Genomic DNA, 21,201 nt, shown 5'->3' with positions numbered 1-21,201 from the left:
ATTACCAAACAAGAGCTTGGATTATGCATCTATCTCATGCAAAAACCAGATGTACAGTTATATAATACATTATACAAGGTGTGACTATTATTAAATAATGAGAATAATGTAGTAATTCAATTGAAATGAGAAAACAGTTGTAGTAACAGCCTCATTATTTTAAAGCCACATCTTGTATATAAAGAATTTAGTTTGGTCTTAGCAAATTATGTATATGGATTCTATATGCTCGATACATTCATATCTATCATTCCTATTGCTCTATACCTACTTCTCATTGAAGAGTCATATCTAAAAAAATCTAGAAAAAGAGGTCTAAACATCTCACCAAGCACAGCAGCGCTGGTTCCCTACCCAACTACACTATGTTTGATGTTCACTAGTCTTGTGGAGCCAGGTAGGATTTTGGCACTTTATGATGAACGTACACAGTCAGGAGATAGTGTTTCGAAACTGTCTTTGTTGTTTTTAAAAATACTCATAACCCCACAAAAGCACCAATCACCTCTGTTTTCGCTTGTTACTTTCCATAGCTACCTAGTTTCAGCTCTTTGAAAAGGTCAGCTTGGTTTTGGCTGTTTAAAACACGTAGACCAACACATGTAGACCAACTTCTTGCAAGGTGGCATCTATCTGGCTCCATAAACCTACAGTATGTATTCATATATGAAGCAACAGCACCCAAACTCTTTATTCACCGCTGAACACATTTTTTGTATTCTGATTCTGAGAAATAATTTTTGTTTACGTGGTGAGGCTGGCACTACAATCAAAGCGGCAGCATTTTGGATCAATCGGTTACATCAAGCATTAGATTGCTGTGCAAAAACTGATTGGTATTGAGGTCATTGGTCCAAATTCTTCAGTAGGGAGGAAATCCGAAACCTCTAAGGAATAGGACTCCTTGTCTAGTCTCTTCAATGTACCGTAGCATTATCTTCCTAAAGTAGGCAAAACATTACTTTACAGTTCCCTAAATGAGACATAAGCATATCATTCTGTGTTTTAGTCCAGGATAAAAACAACATCTAGATGCCACTGTGGAATTTTACAATTGAGAAATTATGAAAATATACTTACGTTTGATAACATTATGTGACATTAGCAGAAAAATGGCAGGATTTAAAAAATACTTAAGAAGATCACTTTTGATAATGCAGATTCTCTACCAGTGATTAAAGAGCACTCACAAATTGAAATGAACTGAACTACTTGGTCTTAACACTGTGGAATGTGGAATTTGGTCCCACTGTCTGAATTAATTGAATTACTTGAATCAACTGAAGTTAGTGTAGAAAAATACATTCACTGACTGTGTTTGTGAGGACACCTGATGCACAAGGGCCAGTAGGCCAACAGACTAAGGACCTCGTCACACATCTGTGGTTGGAATGTGAGTTTGGGCTTCACACAGTAGATCACTCTAGGAATAAACTGGGTCTGTCCCAGTCCAGATACTGGCCAAGCCCAGGCCAGATCCGGGTCTAACCCAGGTCAATCCTGGCCAATTCCAGGTCAATCTAGGCCAAACCCGGGTCAATCCAGGCCAAAGCCAGACCAAATTCAGGCCATACCAGGGTCAATCCAGGCCATACCCAGGTCAGTCCTGGACAATCCAGGCCAAACCCAGGTCAATCCAGGCTAAACCCAGACCAGAATAAGCAACTATGGTCTCTTTTTGCTTGAGGTTTCCCAAAGGGTTTTATGTCCATACCAAGAAAAAGTTTATTCCAAAACTACTGTTGAGTTAAGTTTTTGCCGTGTGGTTTTGTTTTTTCACAGCAAAACCAGACAAAAGGGTAGTCAGAGCAATGTGACTTCAAGTAGTGATGATGTGCCAGTCAGATTGTTTGACTCTGTGGCGGCTCATTGTTCCGTATGGCTTCTCAGAGACGTTGTGTGTCGGGAGTTCAAAGGCATTTTTGTGTAAGACAAGCCACTGGGTGCGTGGGGAGTCCGAGGGACTCGTTCAGGGGGGCTGCCCTGTGGGCAGGATCGTAACCGAAGGCGGGTGAAGCCTGACCCAAATAGCCACTGTCTCTGGAGGAGGTCCAACACAGATCTGCCACCAGTGCAGCAGAGTCTGCCATCTGCTAATTAACAACTCCATCAACACCCACACACACACACACACACACACACACACACACACACACACACACACACACACACACACACACACACCACCTCCTCATCACTTATCACACATTTCTCTCTCACTCTGCTTCTGTGTGTATGTGTGTGCGTGTTTGTGTGTGTGTGTGTGTGTGTGTGTGTGTGTGTGTGTGTGTGTGTGTGTGTGTGTGTGTCTGCTGTTATAGTCTAACCCCAGAACAGTTCCAGTACTGTTCCACAGTACACCCCCACCATCCACCCATCCACCCACCCATGTCCTGCTGTTTCTTCTTTAATACATTGTCTGTCTCATTGTCTGTGTTATCAAACGTTTTATATGTTGTGTGCTGTGTCTCAGGCTTCCCCCTTTAGAGGAGGAACTCTGCAGTCTGGGAAATGTAGTCTTTAGAGAGAGGAGGAACTCTGCAGTCTGGGAATGTAGCCTTTAGAGACAGGAGGAACTCTGCAGTCTGGGAATGTAGCCTTTAGAGACAGGAGGAACTCTGCAGTCTGGGAAATGTAGTCTTTAGAAAGAGCAGGAGCTCTGCAGTCTGGAAAATGTAGTCTTTAGAGAGAGGAGGAGCTCTGGCTGTAGTGTCGCAGCATGAGCCTGTCGTAGTGCGGGGAGGGCTGCTGCTGCTCTCCCATGCCGGCCTGCGAGGCCAGGGAGGTGGACGACTCGCTGGCCGAGCCCAGAGACGAATCTCTGAAGGGCGACGGCGGCTGCAGCGCCACAAGCTCCTCCAGCTCGGGCGGCTTGACCGCGACGGCCGAAGCGGATGCGGAGACAGAGACGGAGATGGGAGAGGACTTGAACGTGCTGTTGCTCATCAGCCTGTTGGGAGACATGCGGTTCGCTGAAGCGGCTGCGGCCGCCGCCAGACTGCCGCCGAGCGCGTGCGGGTTGACGTTACTGACGGCGACCACTTCGGCGTAGGTGGTGACGGTGGCGGGCAGCTGCATGTCGTGCTGGATGAGGAAGGAGGGCGAGGGCGAGGAGGGCAGGAGGACCCCAGCTGCCGCGGCGCCGTTGGCGGAGGTGGCGCCCCCTGGAGGCGCAGAGCTGCCAGGCAGCATCATGCTGTTGAGCTCGCTGATGTTGGCCGTGAAGCGGTGCACCACACAGCTGATCTGGTCCATGATGGAGCCCTGCGGCGGGGAGCCGGTCCGCTGCTGGTGCTGATGTTGCTGTGGGTGGTGGTGGTGGTGCTGGTGCTGGGGATGCTGCTGCTGCGGGGGAGGGTGGTGCTGCTGCAGCTGGTGCTGACGGAGGGTGAGAGCAGGATGCTGCTGTTGCTGCTGCTCATGCTGACGCTCGCTCAGGTACGAGGGCAGTGCCACCACGCGGTCGTGCCGCTCTTCCTCCTCCGCCGCGGTCGCAGCAGCATCCTCCTCCTCGCGAGTCCGCAGGGAGGTGCGCTGGGAGATGGTGGGGAGGGGGGACGGGGAGCGGGGGCGGTAGGTGCCCACCGGGTGGCACTGTACCATCTGCTGGCCCTTACCCGACATCTTCATGCTGCCATCACCTGACCCGTCACAGTCCTTGGAGAAGGGCTTGATGATGGCCGTCTGGTTAATCTCCTCCTTCTTCTTGATGTGGATGGAGATGCGCTTCCACAGGTTGGGTCTGTAGCCACGTTCATTCGCCGCCCACGTCACTGACTTACCATTAGAACTGACAGACAATTAAATAACATCATATTAGAATAAATTCATATTTAGATTTGTATTTTCTTATGCAAATTATAGACCCCTTCAACTGCATTAACAAACATGTGTGTTCCTAAGGCATTTCTGGAAAACAACACTGAGCTAACGGTAACTTGGGGACAAACAAAAATAAATAAAACAAGTTTATCTATGATATTTTGTAGAGCATTACGCTAAAGTCCAATTAATTTTCATTTCAAAGCATCTGCGTGGGAACGTTTCAACTGGAAACCCTCTAGAAACAGATTGAAAGGGTCTACAGAGGACTATGAGAACTTTAACAAAACAAGCGTCTTAGAATGAATAAGTGTCATAAAGCAATTGGATATATAACTTTCTTTCTTCAACCTCTTTAATGATTATGGAACCATCTTAAACCTGACCACTATTTTTTTACTGCCTTCGAAAATGACACCCTAACACTGATGCAACTGCACATCTGTTTGTAATTGCAGATCTTTTCTCAAAAATCATAACGCTAATAATCTCGATATCGGCTCACCTGACTTCGTGGTCGGACTTGCGTCGTCTGAACAGGTTGGCCATGCTGCTGGAGCTGCGTGCTGTCTGCGCCGTTTTGCCGTCCTTAACGTGCATCCTGACCACGGTGGAGGTGGTGAAGGCGCTGCGCACGTTCCTCTCGGGCTTGGCCAGCATGATGTAGACCTTGGGCGCGAACATGCAGCCCAGCGCCACCGTGGCGCTCAGCGACACCGAGAAGCACATGGTGATGATCTTGTAGTTGGAGCCGAAGTAGATAGGCACGAAGGCCAGCCAAATGATGCACGTGGTGTACATGGTGAACGCGATGTACTTGGCCTCGTTGAAGTTGGCAGGGACGTTGCGCGTCTTGAAGGCGTAGAAGGTGCAGCTGAGGATGAGCAGTCCGTTGTAGCCCAACGGCGCCACCACTGTGGTGGTGGAGGTACTGCAGATGAGGTGCACCTCGCTGATGCTGGGGTAGTCGTAGATGACCTGCGGTGGCTCCATGACGAAGAGCGCCACGATGATGGCCAGCTGGAGGAAGATGAGGACGAAGGCGATGACCAGCTGGGCACAGGCGCTCATGAAGCGCGGCTTCTTGGTGCAGATCTTCTTCTTGCTGCCCGCCAGGATGCGGGCGATGCGATTGGTCTTGGTGACCAGCGCCGAGTAGCTCATGGCGGGCGAGAGGCCGATGCCCAGCCGCTGCAGGTAGCAGTAGGCCATGTGGGGCTTGGCAATCAGGCAGAAGGTGCACAGGTAGCCGATGCAGATGCCTGCCAGGATGATGAAGCACAGCTCGCGGCTCGACGACTTGACCACCGGAGTGTCGTGGAACCAGATGAAGATGACCGTCACGAAGGTGGTGGCCAGCAGGCCCAGGCAGGAGAAGACCACAGCGGCGATGGGCTCGGGGTCACCCCAGCGCAGGTAGTGGACAGGGATGGGCTCACAGCCTGGACACAGAGACACACACACGCACACATAAACACACACACACACACAAAGATAAAATAAAATGGTTGTTAATTCAATTAATATCAAGATTGTTTTAACTTTCATTTCTTTAAGTTGTTTTTTTACTTGTTGTAATTGTCTGTAATCACATAGTGAAGAGAGATAAATAGGAGGGCTACCACCCTGAAATTACTTTATGCAGGTTAGGATGTCTGAGAAAAGGTTTATTGTTCAGTAACATGTAATAATATAACATTATATGTAATAGTATATTAAATCTACCGTAGCATTTATTATTTGTCTATTACTAAATTACTAAATGACCTGATTATTTCTCAGTAAGTAATAGGTAATGTACTGCCTAATTAAAAACTTATTTAGATGAGGAGAAATTTAGTAATTTACTGTCTTCCACTATACGTGTCCTCCTGATCCACTGTATGCGTAGTTAGTGAGTTATAGGGCAGACTCACCTTTCAGGTCGTCGGTCGGCCAGGCCCCGAGTTCACAGGCGCGGCAGGTGTACTCGTCGAACACGTACTCGTTCTCCTTACACGGTGTGCACGTCCAGCAGCAGCTCACCTCACCTTTGCGGATCACCTGGAGCGGACACAGACGCACAGGACATCCAGGTGAGCCAACACAGCCAAGGGCATCATGACCAGGACTCCCTGGCAGAGGAGATATTGTATCTCACTGGGACCTTCCTAGCTAAATAAAGGATAAATAAATAATGTATTTCATATGGTTATTTTCCCAAGGTTGCATGAATAATTTCGGGCAGAGAGTGTTGGTGACGTCTCCTCTCTGATAGAGGTATTTTTGGATGCAGATAAATATCTTATCTTTGTTGTAGGTTTATTTCTTTCAGGTTGTTTGTCATTGTCATTTTTATCTCTTTTTATCTCATATATAAAAAAAACTATTAACAAGGAAGCTCAGACGTTCATTTAATTTAATTTTCATTGATCCTTTGTTCAACCAGGTGAGTCCCATCGGGATTAAAATGTCTTTTCCAAAGGAGCACTGGAAAAACAAGTATACAACAAAGACAAGGCCAGAAACAAAGCAAACAGAAAAGTATACAACAGACAAATACCAAGGACATAACAGACAGACAATAAAGGGGGCAGTGGTGGCGTAGTGGCTAAGGAACTGGGCTAGCAAGCAGTAGCCAAAACAGTTGTGTCCTGGAGCAAGGCACTCAACCCTGAGGTGCTCTGGGGCAGTGGTGCACTGGCCCTTGTAAGAATTGATGTACAGTATGTAAGTCGGTTTGGTATCAGCCAAATTAATAAGTGAATGTAAGTAAGTAAGTAAGTGAGTATGTAAGTAAGTAAGTGAGTGAGTGAGTGAGTGAGTAAGTAAGTAAGTAAGTCGAGTAAGTGAATAAGTAAGTAAGTAAGTAAGTAAGTGAGTAAGTAAGTAAGTAAGTAAGTAAGTAAAATATTAAAAGAGATGTTGGAGCTGTGGAGCGAGCGGGTCCAGTGCCCATAAGGTTCAAGTCTGGCCTGAGGTCTTTTCTCAATCCCACTCCCTATCTCTCGCCAACTCATTTCATGTCTGGTATCCACTGACCTAACCTACACTAACCACATTTTTTTTAAAAAAGGATAACGTGTGGATAGTCTGTGCAGTGTTGCAGTCAGTCAGTGCCTCACCTTAATCTGGGCCTTCTCACAGGGTTCGCTGCAGACGGATCTGATGATGGAGCTCTGGTTCATCCAGATCTCTTCGTCATCCATGCGCAGGCCCCACTTGTCCCAGCTGCCCACATGGATGTAGTCGTACTCATCGTCACTCATCTGCTTGAAGTTCATGATCTCATACCTGACATGCCACACATGTACACACACACACACACACACACACACACACACACACACACGCGCAGGCACACAGATTCACACAAAAGAAAACATTCACACACACACACACACACACACACACACACACACACACACACACACACACACACACACATACACACACACACACACACACACACACACACACACACACACACACACACACACACACACACACACACAAACACACACACACACACACACACACACACACACACACACATTCACAAAAATGCACACACACAAACACAGTTAACGTCTCAGGAATCCCACAGCAGTCAGGGGAAGAAAGGGAGAGGTGAGCATGAGAGCTTCCTCGAGCACTGACTGAAGAGGCCCTCTTATCTCAAGCTTACTCCAGAACAGCATCTCAACAGTGAGTTCACTGGGACAGCTACACATTTTATCACTCACTTAAGGTAAATCTTAGGTAAAGACAAGAAAAACAGTGTAAGACAACCCAGGGTGTGAAAAATCTCGGAAAAATTAATTCAATGCCAAACAAATGTACCTACATTTGCACAGTTATCCATCTATGTTATATTTACATTTGTTCAGTTTATCCAGACTGACTTACTTATAGTGTAGGGATGTACTGTAGATCTGTATTGTAACATGAATAGCATATATTAGTGCATGACTAAAGTCTATAAGACTTGTAAAACTGTATTAGTCTATTATTATTATTTCAAATATATTTGACTTTTAATGATTAATTCTAACACTAATGTGATGTTTATTGTTATTGTTGTAAATTGCTTTGGATAAAAGCATCTGCTAAGTAAACAAACATAAACATAAAACACATATATATATATATATATATACAGTATATAACAAAAAAACATAAAACAAAAGAATATTAGTTCAACATATTAGCTTATTTGTCAATTAACGGCTAACAAAGAGGCACCAAGATATGATGAAGGCCACCTACAGACTATATCACACCTTCTCACACCCTGTCAAGACGGCTGACAATGCGATCAGATTACAGCGGCATAGTCATCTGACCTCCACCTACCGTCCTGGGGAGTCTCCATTCTCATCAAACAGCACGACCTCGCCGGACACCCCTGTGAAGTTGGTCTTCATGAGGAATTCCAGAAGCTTCTGTCCGTCGATGGGCCTCATGGCGCTGCAGAGGCCTGTGACTCCGGGACACAACGTCCTCTGCATGGCGTGCAGGCCATAGGCCATGGAGTAGATGGCGTTGATCACGAAGCCCATCTTAGTGTCCTGGGTGTACTGATGACGAAGGGACTCTTTCTCTAGAACAGGAAATGGTGTGGTTTACATTGTATTATTTTTAAGTTAAACATTGACATTTCTGCTTGACCATCAGTGATTTTCCATTGTTTTCATAATACTTATGAATATATGCATAAAAACAGTACTTGTCTACTATAAATATTTAAAATGGGAAGTTCATAGAGTTGCATATAATAATATTTGAATCCCTTAACCACAGCCAGCGAAGAACATTAAACAATATAGCGTTTGCATCACATAGCACGTATAATTGTACAACAATTACAGTTAACTTCAGTTCATTCACTCAGTCACAGATGCAGTAAGCCTTCTAAAGTCATGTTCGTTGTTGGTGGCAGATACACTAACTAACCATTGCAGGTGCGGTTGTATTTGGTGTTCTCCTGTGGATGACCGCTCAGCCTGCATTGGAACCGGTGCTGCCAGAACTCAGGGAACCAGGGGTTCCTTAGGTTGATGTCGGGGCGCAGGTTCAGGTAGTAATCATCGAACCAGGTGACGTAGGCAGACTGGAGCTTGATGGTGATCCCACCGGCAGCCTCCTGATGATATCCGTCTGTCACGTCATGGCGATCTGCCCACCCGTCACTTAAAAGAGAGAAAAGAGAGAGAGATGAACAGAGAGAGAGAGAAAGACAGAGAAACAACGATGGAAAGAGAGAAACTAATAAAACAGTGCTTTCAGGGAAAATTCTGATGCACAGAAGTTTTTTGGAGATGGAACTTTTAAATAGTTTGAGCCTTCATGTTTATTTGAGTTTATTTTCGTGCAATTTGCAAAATAATTCAGAGCAACACAGGTGAGAAAACACCCCAAGCATCAGATAGTTTTATAACCCACTCAGTCATTCACCTCTTGATCTACGACCTGTATGCATACAAGTACATACATATACAGTATATAACACTCACTCCTACTCATCCACTCAAAGACATGCATACACACACACACACACACACTCTCTCTCTCTCTCTCCCCCACACACACACACACACACATACACACATACACACACACACACACACATACACACACACACACACACACACACACACACACACACACACACACACACACACACACAGGTATTCTTTAATATTTTACAGTTTTGGTCCAATTTCTTTTTTTAAATCCATGAATTGCTAACTGTGTTTCCTTCTTAGCCAATGTGTGACACTGAGATATGGCTGAAGTTTCTGACAGATCGAACAAACTGAATGAGTAGAATGATGTAGATAGCATTAATTATTTTAATACAGACATAAGCAATTTTTTACAGTACAATGCTACATGCATCACACACTCGCACAAAATGAAAGAGAAAGACAGACACTCACACATACACACACACACACACATACACACAGAAGGTGTCTCTAAAAAAACACTCTAACCTTCCAGTGCAAGAGTGAGTGAGAGCGAGAGAGAGAGAGAGTGCTAGTGAGAGCGAGCGTTACACAACATGCAGCGTGGGAGGCCTTTGTATCATTTATATTCCCCCTGTGCAGAAGCCCAGGGTTTCGTAACTCATCCTTGGAGGCGAGCGTGGGGCTATCAAAAGCTGAGAGGCCCTGCCTGCATGCACAGCCGCGACTCTCCACTCCCGGCCTTACACTCTCTCTCTGTCTCACCCTCTCTCACTCTCTTGCTTTCTCTCTTTCTCTCTCTCTCTCTCTCTCTCGCTCAGAGCTGGAGAGCTCTGGATGAAGCCCACACACACTGACCCTTCCCAGGGCAGCCTCCATCCCTCCATCCATCTCTCCATCCTCCCTCCACCCTGACTGCCTGTGCTGGGGATGATTGCACAGACTGACGGTACAGAGCTGTGCCAAGTAGCAGAGCAGCACTATTTATAGGGTAGAGAAGTCTGGAAACGATACATTTTCCTCTACGCCAAAACAGTTGGTGGAATCACTGCAGCGTCTGTAAATGTCAGTATTTCAGTGCTGATTTGGACTTCACATATTTAAAAGCCAATGTACATTTTCCTTTCACTATTGCCCTTATATGCTTTTATTAGCTATTCCTGTTTGCTTTTGTTCATGTAAAGCACAATGAATGACCTCTGTGTATGAAATCCGCTATATAAATAAACTTGACTTGACATCATCCCTCGTTCGTCTGTCCTGCTTATGCTCAGCTATTTTTTGGGGGGAGGTGGGAAGTGGCATCTCCTCAAGTCACCCCGAGCTCTGATTATAATTCTCACCTGATATACATTTTTGGCCTTAATGGATAAGTCTGTGATAGTCTGATGGATAGCTGCGAGATTGTTCATCGGTACTAATCAGTCACAGCAAAAATAGACACCAGACGGGAAGTCATTCTTTTACCGGACCGGTACCATGTGCCGAGAAGGGACCTGACGATTAATATTAATGAAATTAATTATTCTGGAAGATTAAATAGGCTGATGTAGTCGGTATGATATCACGATAGTAAGATGTGCATTAGGCAATGTGAAGTGCAGTGTTAATGAGTCTGTGCCTATACAAAAACAAAGCGCTGTTTTTAAACTTGTGTGAATGATGCTTCCATGAACACAGGAGTGGAATGGAAGAGCTGTTCAGCTACGGGAACAATGATGGCTCATCCCTCTCAGGTTCCAAATAAAAACACAACGCACCCACTTGGACACTAAATCTCATCCATATGAAGGAGGGCAGCTGTCTCTCATTTGAACACACTTCAGCACCAATTACGTTTCTGTTGTGCTCTCCCATTTTATCTCTCACACACACACACACACACACACACACACACACACACACACAGAGAGGGAGAGAGAGAGAGAGAGAGAGACACACACACACACACACACACACACAGAGAGGGAGAGAGAGAGAGAGAGAGAGAGAGAGAGACACACACACATACACACACACACCAGACAGAGAGAGAGAGGGGAGAGAGAGAGAGAGAGAGAGAGAGACACACACACATACACACACACACACACACACACATACACACAAACACACTCACACACAGACACACACACAGACATACATACACATATACATATACGTAGACACACGTACACCCTCTGTCCCCTCTCTCTCTATCTCTCTCTCGCTCACATACACTCTCTCACACACACACAAACACAAACACACACACACACACACACACACACACACACACACACACACACACACACACAAACACACAAACACACACACACACAGACATATACATGCACATACACATATCCGTAGACACACGTACACCCTCTGTCCCCTCTCTCTCTCTCCCGCTCACACACACTCTCTCTCTCACACACACACACACAGAGAAAGAGAGAGAAAGAAAGAGAGAGACAGTGTGCACACACAGATGTGTTTCCAGCAATCCAATGTTACAAGGACAGCCACAGCTCCTCACTTGCTTTCACTGAATGTGATTGAGGCTCTGTGAGCAGTACCAGTGGCAGCAGATGTGCTAATAGGCATTCATCTTCACTTCACACACACGCACGCACACACGGACGCACACACACACACACGCGCACAGACACACACACACACACACACACACACACACACACACACACACACAAACACACACACACACTCATCAAGTCCCCAAGCCGGTACAGGCTGGTGGAAATCAGGCCCAACATTCCCACAGAGACCGTGTATCATACAGAACCACTCTGCTGCCCAGACAGAGGCTGATTCTGGAACGGATCCGGGATGCAGAGACCGGTTCTGATTTGGCACAGACTGAGGGGCATCGACGCCATACCGGATCTGAACCGAACCTGGGCCAGGTCCATACCACCAAAGGCAGCGGTGATGTGATTTGGCCTGGCTTCTCCAGGAAAGCCTCTCTGGCAGAGACATCAGAGGATGCGTCCGGTACCGCTGGGAGAGAAGCGGCAGCTCCTTGTGAGCTGACCGGCACCGCGGAGATGGTGACACCGTTTTTAGAAATAGACACCTCTTTAAATATTCAGCCCCTGTATCGTAAAAAAAATAATGTATCCGTGTGTGCGCATGCACACACACACACGCACACACACACTCACACACACACTCACACACATAAACTCACACACCTTGGCAAGTCCAAAAAGCAACCTCAGATGGTAATTGTACTGCTACTATGCTACTAAAGCTCTACTAAATTATAGATTCCGCTCTTTTGAGATTGTCATCATCTTAAATGAGTAGATGGGTTTTATTGTTACACTACATTACTGTACATGTGAGCATGTGATTTTCTCAAATGTACATTTCCAATATTTCTAATAGGTTTGGTTACATGTTCAGTAGGTTGTTTATTAGGTTGATTACACCTAAGAGCATCTGTTGTGTTTTTTTATGTTTTTATGTTATATCTTATGTTTTTTATGTTGTATTGATGTCCACTGTTTGGTGAGCCTTCGTGTTGTATTTACAGTATGTCTATTTATGAATATGTGCTCTCTGCTGGCTGCATAACAAATAGCCCCTTGGGAATAATAAAGACACCTTGAACCTTGAACCTTGTAACCATAACTACAGACTGCCTCCATAGATGCCAGTCAAATAACTAGTTTAGTGATGATGCTGATGTAGTATTTAGATTCATATAATTCCAATAGATTATTGTAAAAACAACAGATAACACTAAGAAGGCATTACGTCATTGTCTATGTCTAAGCAGTGAGTTAGACAGCAGGTTTTCAAGTAATTTTTTGCCCTAGTATACCATGTCTTGGCACCCAGGAGATCATGGGGCATTAAAATATATAGTGGCTGCTTTCCATTTTCTCTCCCAGAAAAAGAAAGCAAAATTGTTCTCTTTCAAAGACACTATGAATAGCTTTGAGAAATGTCTCAAGACCAGCGCCCAGGGGCAAATTCTTGAAATACTTTTAATGAAAGATCTGTCATAATCACATTAAGAGGGTTTTTAAAGTAGGTTAATGATCTTACATAAAGCCTTCCGCCTCTTTTTGTAGGAATGGATTAAAGAATTTGTGTTTTTATATATAATTTTAAAAAGTACCTGTTGAGTGATTGCACACCAGGCTTAGATGACAAAAAGGGATGGAACCAAGATGAATTATGTCTGTGATGAAGATGAGGATGATGACGATAATACGGATGATGATGGTGATGATGATGATGGTGGTGGTGTTGGTTATGATGAAGATGATGATGATTCCAATTACCTGCCCAAAAAAATATTTGAACTGTGAAGTAGTTTCTGACAAAATTATGCTCACACTCATGTCTTCAAAATGAGAGTGTTTGACTTTATGGACTCATACTCTCTCTCACACACACACAAAATTTTAAGATGTAGAGCCTGTTGAAACTGAAAATTAAAGTAAGCACATTCAAGAAAAAATAAATAAATAATCTAGTTGCTGAACAGATGTTTCCATACTGAAGCATGCATAATGTGCTTGTTTACTGGCACCTTTGTTGTGTCTTAACTAAAAAAAGGAAGCATTTAGAAAGCTGAGCTGTAAAGCCATTGTGGTGTGTAGGAGCATCTCTGCCAGGAAGGACAGTGAAGAAGTCACACAAACCTCAAACATGTCTTCAACAAGACCTGATCAAGGAGAGATACACATCTGTGAAAAAACTGAGAGGTATATAACACCAAAACATACAAGCCAAGATACAGTATGGAGGTTTTAACCATGAACCCACCAATCAAACAGATATTCCCGCCTCTAGGCTACCACACACAACAGAGAAGGAAAGAATACAAATCTTAAATAGCTATTGCTTCCAATTACATGCCAGCAAACCAAGATCAGACAGCTTTGTTTAAAGGCGCAGTCATTCATTCTAATCCAATACACTTTTTGTTAAATTTTAGAAATTGCTCCTGAAAGTGCTCAGGTTGTCCATTTCTTATCACTGGCTGCTGACCTCAGATAGGCCTATCAACAACCTACAGTCAAAATCTACCTGGGCTCAAGAGACTAAATTACTTTAACAGCTTGACTGTTTGATATAGGCAGCACTCGGATGGAAAACAGCCAAGGACAGTTGTGAAGGTCAAGGAAAGATGTGAAGAAGAATTCAGGGAACATACCAACTTTTGGGGAAAAGTGGTTATTTACTAAAAGTGGGTTACAGCAGTTAGCCTATAGCTATAAAAGGGAGCTATAGGCTAACTGGTGTAACCCACGTCCAGTAGGTTATGCTAAGCTATGCTAATGGTGTTAGACTAGGTTATTGCACGCACAGAGAAGATGAGGGTGGGTATCCTCTTATCTAATTCCGTATATTCCTTTAAGAGACAAAATGGCTAAACTTACTCTAGGCTACATAGTTATGGGAAGGTAGGTGTTTTTGTTTAGGCCTATCATGTGGATCAGTTGTTGTTCCTGGTGCAATGATTTGTGGGACATTACTACCTTCTCTACTTTCGCAAAGTTTTTATCACTGCATACCTCTAGCAAAGATGGTTGATTACGAAGATACTTCCTGAGAGGCCATTTCCTGTCCCCGGAAATGTATGCAAATAGGGTAGCAGTAGTACACGCCCTGCACGGGGGCATTTATGCAGTGATCGGGCTCACTTTTTAACATTGAAGTCTATGGCAGAATCCAAGAATTTCCCAGAATTTGTCAAAGCCTTATTTTTCTGAGCAATGGATGCACATTTCGGACACGGTATCATGATCTCCAAACCCTCCTCCCCATTTCAGGAGAATGTCGTGACAGTATGACCCTCCAGTCGGGAGAAAATCAACAAAATGAAGGTGTACACCAAGTTTGTTTTGTACTCTGGCTTCTGTCTGGCGTGGAACCGAGGCGTTTAAACGTAAGTCATACGTCAGTGACACGCCCCTGTGCAGGCGGGGACTGAACCAGAGCCCGTCTCTGACTGAACTCCACTTTGCCCTCATAGACATGAACCAGGACGACCCATCTTGCTACGCATTAATTATCTTTGCCTCTAGGTCACCTCAGTCTGTTAAGCGCTTTCCTATGGAAAAAAAGACTACCCAAACAGAGTGTTTTAAACAGTCGCCTACCTGCCCACCAACAGGAACTCGCCCACTAGGTGGCGCCGTCTCATGGCCATGAGGATTCCACGCACGGTCATGCCCTCGCAGAAGCAGGCGACAACACGGGCCTTGGGAAGGTGGCTGCGCAGTTTCTCCAGGAGCCGGTCAAAGCTCGGCTCGCCTGCGTTGCTGTAGATTTTGTCTGAGTGGGCGATGCATATGCCTTCTTTGGCGGCCATGTCTTTGAAGGCCTCCATCCCACTCTCACCATAGTTGCCTGCAGGGGAAGCACATGGATAAGAAAAACAATCACAAGGTCTTGTCGTTTTACTGCTGCACACTTTTAATTTGAGAGGAATATTTCATATTTTTCATATCTTTTTCATATTTTCATATATATTTGATATAATATTTTTCTATATTTCATTAACTATAATATCTAGATGTGTATTTTTACAGTGGCTCACAACAGAGCCAATTCTCAGTGTTGAGCTGGAGCTCTAGAAATGAAAATAATGTTTAACTGAATAGCAATGGGCAAACAAGTCAACACACAGAGACACACATAATTTATGGTATCCCCATTTCCTTCATGACAGGGGTAGCCCTCCCCAATTTCCATAAAAACCAGGTCACCTACTTCCCACTGCCAACCATGCCCCTCCATCTGCCTCAAACACATACATCCATTCTTCTACAGAATATCTACTGTTATACACCCTCATTACGACCTTGTTGTGTCTGTGTGTGTGTTTGTATGTGTGTGTGTGTGTGTGTGTGTGTGTGTGTGTGTGTGTGTGTGTGTGTATGTGTATGTGTGTGTGTGTGTGTGTGTGTGTTTGTGTGTGTGTGTGTGTGTGTGTGTGTGTGTGTGTGTGTTTGTGTGTGTGTGTGTGTGTGTGTGTGTGTGTGTGTGTGTGTGTGTGTGTGTTTGTGTGTGTGTGTGTGTGTGTGTGTGTGTGTGTGTGTGTGTGTGTGTGTGTGTGTGTGTGTGTCTGGGGGAGAGGGAGAAAAATGCAGTGTTCTGTGGGTACATGTGTATGTCTGGGTGTTTAGGTGTTAGGTGTGTTTGTGTGAGTGAGGGTGTTACTGCCTGTGTGTGAGTGACTGTGTGTGTGTGTGTGTGTTTTCATGTTTATGAGGCCTCATCGTTACAAAAGATAATTGCAGTGAAACATCCATGTATCATTTTTTTTCTGCTTTCTATTTAAAGATACATTTTCGTTTTGCACAGAGAGACCCTAGCAACGGAGCTCCATCTGTGGCTACCAACAGACACGTGGGTGTCGATGAAGACGCATCATAATGGAGCAGCAATGCCTATTTCCAGCGATCAGGTGGGTTTATGTGTTGTCATGTTAATTTGAGATACTGCTTAAAACTCAAAAGAGATTGCTCTTCATAGCCTCTGATGAATGATTAATTAAAAGCAAATTCATGTTGGACCTCAAAGGATTTGTTAACGTGTTTCTTCACCATCAGATGATTTGGTTCTAGTCACAGGATTTTAGTTTCTGTCACTGTGTGAATATTTTTCTTTCTAAAACTTGCTGCTAAGTAGTCAAGGACAGAGTAGTCGATCCAACGGCAAATTTCCCAAAGCCAGCATTTATGTACATGTACTGAACTTTTATTTATTTACCCTAAGCTCCTTTTCGTCAAAGCCCAGCCATAAACACACACACACACACACACACACACACACACACACACACACACACACACACACACACACAGAGAGAAACAAATCCTCCCTCTTTCATACACATACTTCTAAAGTTGAGGAGAAAGCAAAGTCCACCATTCTTTCAGTCTCTTTTAGTCTGATCTACACCCAGAAATACTTTGTTTCCCATTGGCTTTTATCTCAAACCTGTGGCTCCCCTCTGTACCTAAGTGTCTCTTATGAGCAGCAGGTCTCCTAGATCCCCCACACCGTCACTGAGGGGACAAGGTCACATAGTCAAACCAGAGTCATAATTAACAAATATCAGATAATTAATCTGCAGAGCAAACAGCACAAGACTTAGGTTCTGCCCTAGTGACCTCTTAAATTAATTGCTTTAACTTATTAGCCATAGCAGAGCTGCTACAGCATGCTGTGTGGCGAGAGAAGGGACTTTAAAGGACTCCTTTGTAGTAAGCAGCAAAGATTCTAGAACAGAGCTCTGTTCTAGAATATTTGGTAAGCAGCAAGGAATATGTGTGGGTATATTTTGTCAGCTGAAGCTTGGCAAAGATATTTTTTCAGGTTTTGCTTTTTGATTTGGCACAAAACCAAAAGTAGGTTTGGCAGGAACAACTACTCCACAGGGTGCCAATCCACTGAAGGTTGTGCGCACATGCACACACAGACACAGACACACAGACACACACACACAGACACACACACACACACACACACACACACACACACACACATACACACACACACACAAATACATGTACACACACTCAGACACACACCTGCACACACCTGTGACCAACTCAGCCTCACTGGTCTCTAATGTTTCTAATCTCATTGTCTATTAATGTAGAAAGGAATGAGAGCTGTAAGAGCCCCAATACAAACCCCAACATGTGCACAAAGTCCTTGGGGAACAGCTTCAGTGCCAGACAGCAGTGCTGTTTACTGTGACACCATATCGCCTTGAACAACTTCAAGCTGCAAGACACACGGCATTGATCCAACTTCAGCTCTATATTACAGCAGTGATAAGGAGTAGCGGTATTGTGCAATGTTTTGTTGAAAACTGAATAGACAATATGTGGAATGCTCACAGATCTTGAATGCAAGCTGTCTTCTCCCTGTCCTACATTACCCAAACAATTTAAGATTCCTTTGTTTAATCCAGTGCATCTGATATCAACAAAAGACAAAACATTTCCTGGGAGCAATTTATTTAAGTCCCTACTAGTTTTTCAAAGTTTACTTTAAAAGAAAAACATCTCAGCAAGCCAACTATTTCCAGATGGATAATGGAGGCCCCTGTGATTTCTCAGCCCATCGCTTTGGTATACTTTTAGAAACTGATATGAAGTAGTGCACTTCTTGGTAAAAAAAGATCTGCAAGTCACACATCTCAGATTTACAACTTACACATCATGAAAGATGACCTTGATGTTGGTGTAAATGTCACTTCCAGACAGTAGCATCACACCTATGTCACATCAAGTCCAATGTTTAATATTCCAAATTAACATGCATAGGAACCTCCCAAAAGTAGTTTACAGCAGTTGCGGACTCTCCCAAAAGAAGTAGTATACACCGATTACTGACACACACTCAAGTTTCTAGCACAACCATGAAACCCAAGGGGGACAGATCAGAAGGCCTGGCCATCTTTTCTTACCTTCTGTGTGAATGGCGGAGACGTAGGTCCAGTTGTACCTCTTGACGATGTCCACCATGGCCTGGGCCTGCTGTGCATCCGAGGGCACTACCCGCATGAAGTACTTGAAGAGGCTTTTGTCACTCAGGTCCATGCTGGTGGCACTGTAGGCGATCTGTGGGATGTTGAACAGCTGCAGGAGGTTCTGGACCTGGATGGCCACCGAGCTGGACCCGGGTCCGATCAGGCCCACGATGGGCTTCTTGCCACTGATGGGCGTGAAACCCTCGTCACCGAGGCAACGCGCGTTGCTCTCCTCCTCCTCGGCGGATACCAGGGTGTCGCGGATGAACTCGATGCTCTGCTCAAGGGCCACGGCCGAGTGCCAGCAGGAGTCGCGGATCTCGCAGCCCAGCGTGATGTTGGGCAGGATGTGCGGGTTGGCGTTGATGCGGTCCAGTGTGTGCATCATGGCCTCCACGCGTTGGATGCCGTACTGCTCCCGCACCGCGCCACACTTGCGCTCGTGGACTTTGTCGGCCGGCGGTTGATGGTGGACGGAGAAGAGCGCGCCAATGATGATGTCGCCGGGGAGGTAAGCCAGCACGCGGCGTTCGGTGGCTTGGCCACTCACTTGAACGTGATCAACAGGACCGGCCACCATCAAGACCACCAGCATGATCCAGGAAAGTCCTAGTATTCCCTCCATCTCCACAAACACACACACACAAATCAGAGTAGAGGCCTCAAGGCATTTATGGACAAGCTTAGGAGAGTCTGACACAATGGGAGATCTCCTCAAGGCATCCAACTAGGGCACTCCAAGCTATGAACTGGTCATGTGAATTTCCTTCTGAGGAAAATGTTGACATTCACATGTGCTGTGGTTGGTGGAACTTTTTTCAAGGAGTCATCGTGTCCTTTCAACAGACTGTTGGGGGAAAACAGATTTAAAATGGAATAACAAACCAAAGGGATGTCAAAGAACCATGGAATTGTTCTCAGAATTGTTTGACAGATCACTTATATCAGGATGCAGCACCAAGAATAAAAGGACAGCTATTTGCATTTCACTAAATTATGCTAAATTATGCATTTGGCAAAATCAGTGAAGCTTTCATACAGTATCCATATACATAGTATACATACATTATCATACAGCATTGATGTTTTCATTTCCACTGAGTAGCCTATTTATAAAATCACTCAGTGAAACATAATGACAAGGGTTGCTGTAGCCAAACACTTAAAGCGTTTAGGGACAATGAATGACTAAATTGGTTAAAACTTCTCTTCAGTCACCTTTTAACCTCACGTTGGTTAATTACCTGCCGCGGCTGTCCATGGTGCTGAAGACACAGCAATGGCGTTTTTAATTTAGTGCGATATTAACGTTTAAAGTCCCTGTGTCCAAATGAACATTTTACCACAGTGGAAAAACAAATATTACAGGAACACAATTAAGCATTAAACCAACATGGAAAGCATACTGCATCCTCAATTATGCAACATGGATGGAAAACATATAGACTTCTTGTGCACAGGCTGTTGAGGACTCGAAGATAAACTATTAGACCCAAATAAGTTGTTGAATGCCATAACTTTTTCTTTGCCCAAAACACTCAATACTATAAGGGGTATGATCATTTTTACTTACGTGTTCAGCTTCTCTCAGGTTCCAGCCAAGGTGGAGTTAGAGCTGTGCGTGCACCCAAGAACCCCAAATCAATAGCCGCACAAACACCAGAGTGTTGACGGCAAAATCTTGATCTGTTTTCTTCGTTATGTGGACTGAATTTCCTCAAGAGACAAATGTAATCATTTACCCTGCGTAAAATAACTCAATTCGGTAGCATATAGACTCGACTGGAGTCCATTTAGGATATGTTGGAGTCCATGGGATATGTATGGATCACCCGTCTGAGCGCGTACAGGTCTCTGAGTTTGTCCTATTCTCTTCAGCTCTCTTGTCTTCATCACTGACATGCGCCTCACGCATTGACATTGCCAGATCAATTGTAAAACATGTTTCAGGAGTTTGAGACTTCAGATTAGCACAGAACATCTCTACATTCATTCCGCGATGAGGACTGCCCAGCGTGTCTGTTTCCTTGCAAAGAGGGGCTTGAATCAGATTAAATGAAGTGATATCTGCATATACCAAATATGTAATTGCCAATACATCCATGCCCATATTTATCACAGTACTACAAGAGATAGGGTCACACTGCCATCCAATGGTTATACTGAGTATCAGATCGCCCATATTTATTTAGGAAACTAAATACCGGTGTTACATGGTAACTGGCTCCCATGTTAACTGGCTGTTGATGACGTTTCATGATTGATGACGAGCCTTTGCCAGATGTGGCCGCTTGTAGATTTGTCACTTTCTGATATAGGCCTACTAGAGACGCACACAAATATGCATGACATGTTTAAAAGTCAATGTATGTAGTACTACATGCACTGGACCATGAACACGCAACCCAAAAAACAAAC

General features: G+C 44.6%; 1 protein-coding gene across 1 annotated transcript; it reads right to left on the bottom strand.

The window, feature by feature from the left end:
* Window positions 1–2,388: 2,388 nt before the first annotated feature.
* On the bottom strand, window positions 2,389–20,843 carry grm5a (glutamate receptor, metabotropic 5a). The gene is made up of 9 exons (XM_048237807.1): window positions 20,357–20,843; window positions 18,721–19,630; window positions 15,395–15,644; window positions 8,758–8,993; window positions 8,158–8,404; window positions 6,927–7,095; window positions 5,739–5,865; window positions 4,328–5,264; window positions 2,389–3,790 (listed from the first exon to the last, which is right to left on the bottom strand). The coding sequence occupies exons 2-9, from the start codon at window positions 19,406–19,408 to the stop codon at window positions 2,683–2,685; spliced, it is 3,762 nt and encodes a 1,253-aa protein (XP_048093764.1). The 5' UTR covers window positions 19,409–19,630; window positions 20,357–20,843; the 3' UTR covers window positions 2,389–2,682.
* Window positions 20,844–21,201: the final 358 nt, after the last annotated feature.

Source organism: Alosa alosa, chromosome 2 (genome assembly GCF_017589495.1).
Source record: "Alosa alosa isolate M-15738 ecotype Scorff River chromosome 2, AALO_Geno_1.1, whole genome shotgun sequence".
NCBI lineage: Eukaryota > Metazoa > Chordata > Actinopteri > Clupeiformes > Clupeidae > Alosa > Alosa alosa.
This window is presented reverse-complemented; position numbering and strand designations above follow the sequence as displayed.

What these genes read in the sequence shown, in the direction of transcription:
- grm5a (XM_048237807.1), bottom strand. Translation starts at nt 19,408, where the DNA reads ATGGAGGGAATACTAGGACTTTCCTGGATCATGCTGGTGGTCTTGATG. An exon ending in GAGTTCCTGTTGGTGGGCAG is followed by an intron (nt 8,994 to 15,394) that starts GTAGGCGACTGT and finishes CTCTCTTTTAAG; the next exon opens with TGACGGGTGGGCAGATCGCC. An exon ending in GCCGACCGACGACCTGAAAG is followed by an intron (nt 5,265 to 5,738) that starts GTGAGTCTGCCC and finishes CTCTGTGTCCAG; the next exon opens with GCTGTGAGCCCATCCCTGTC.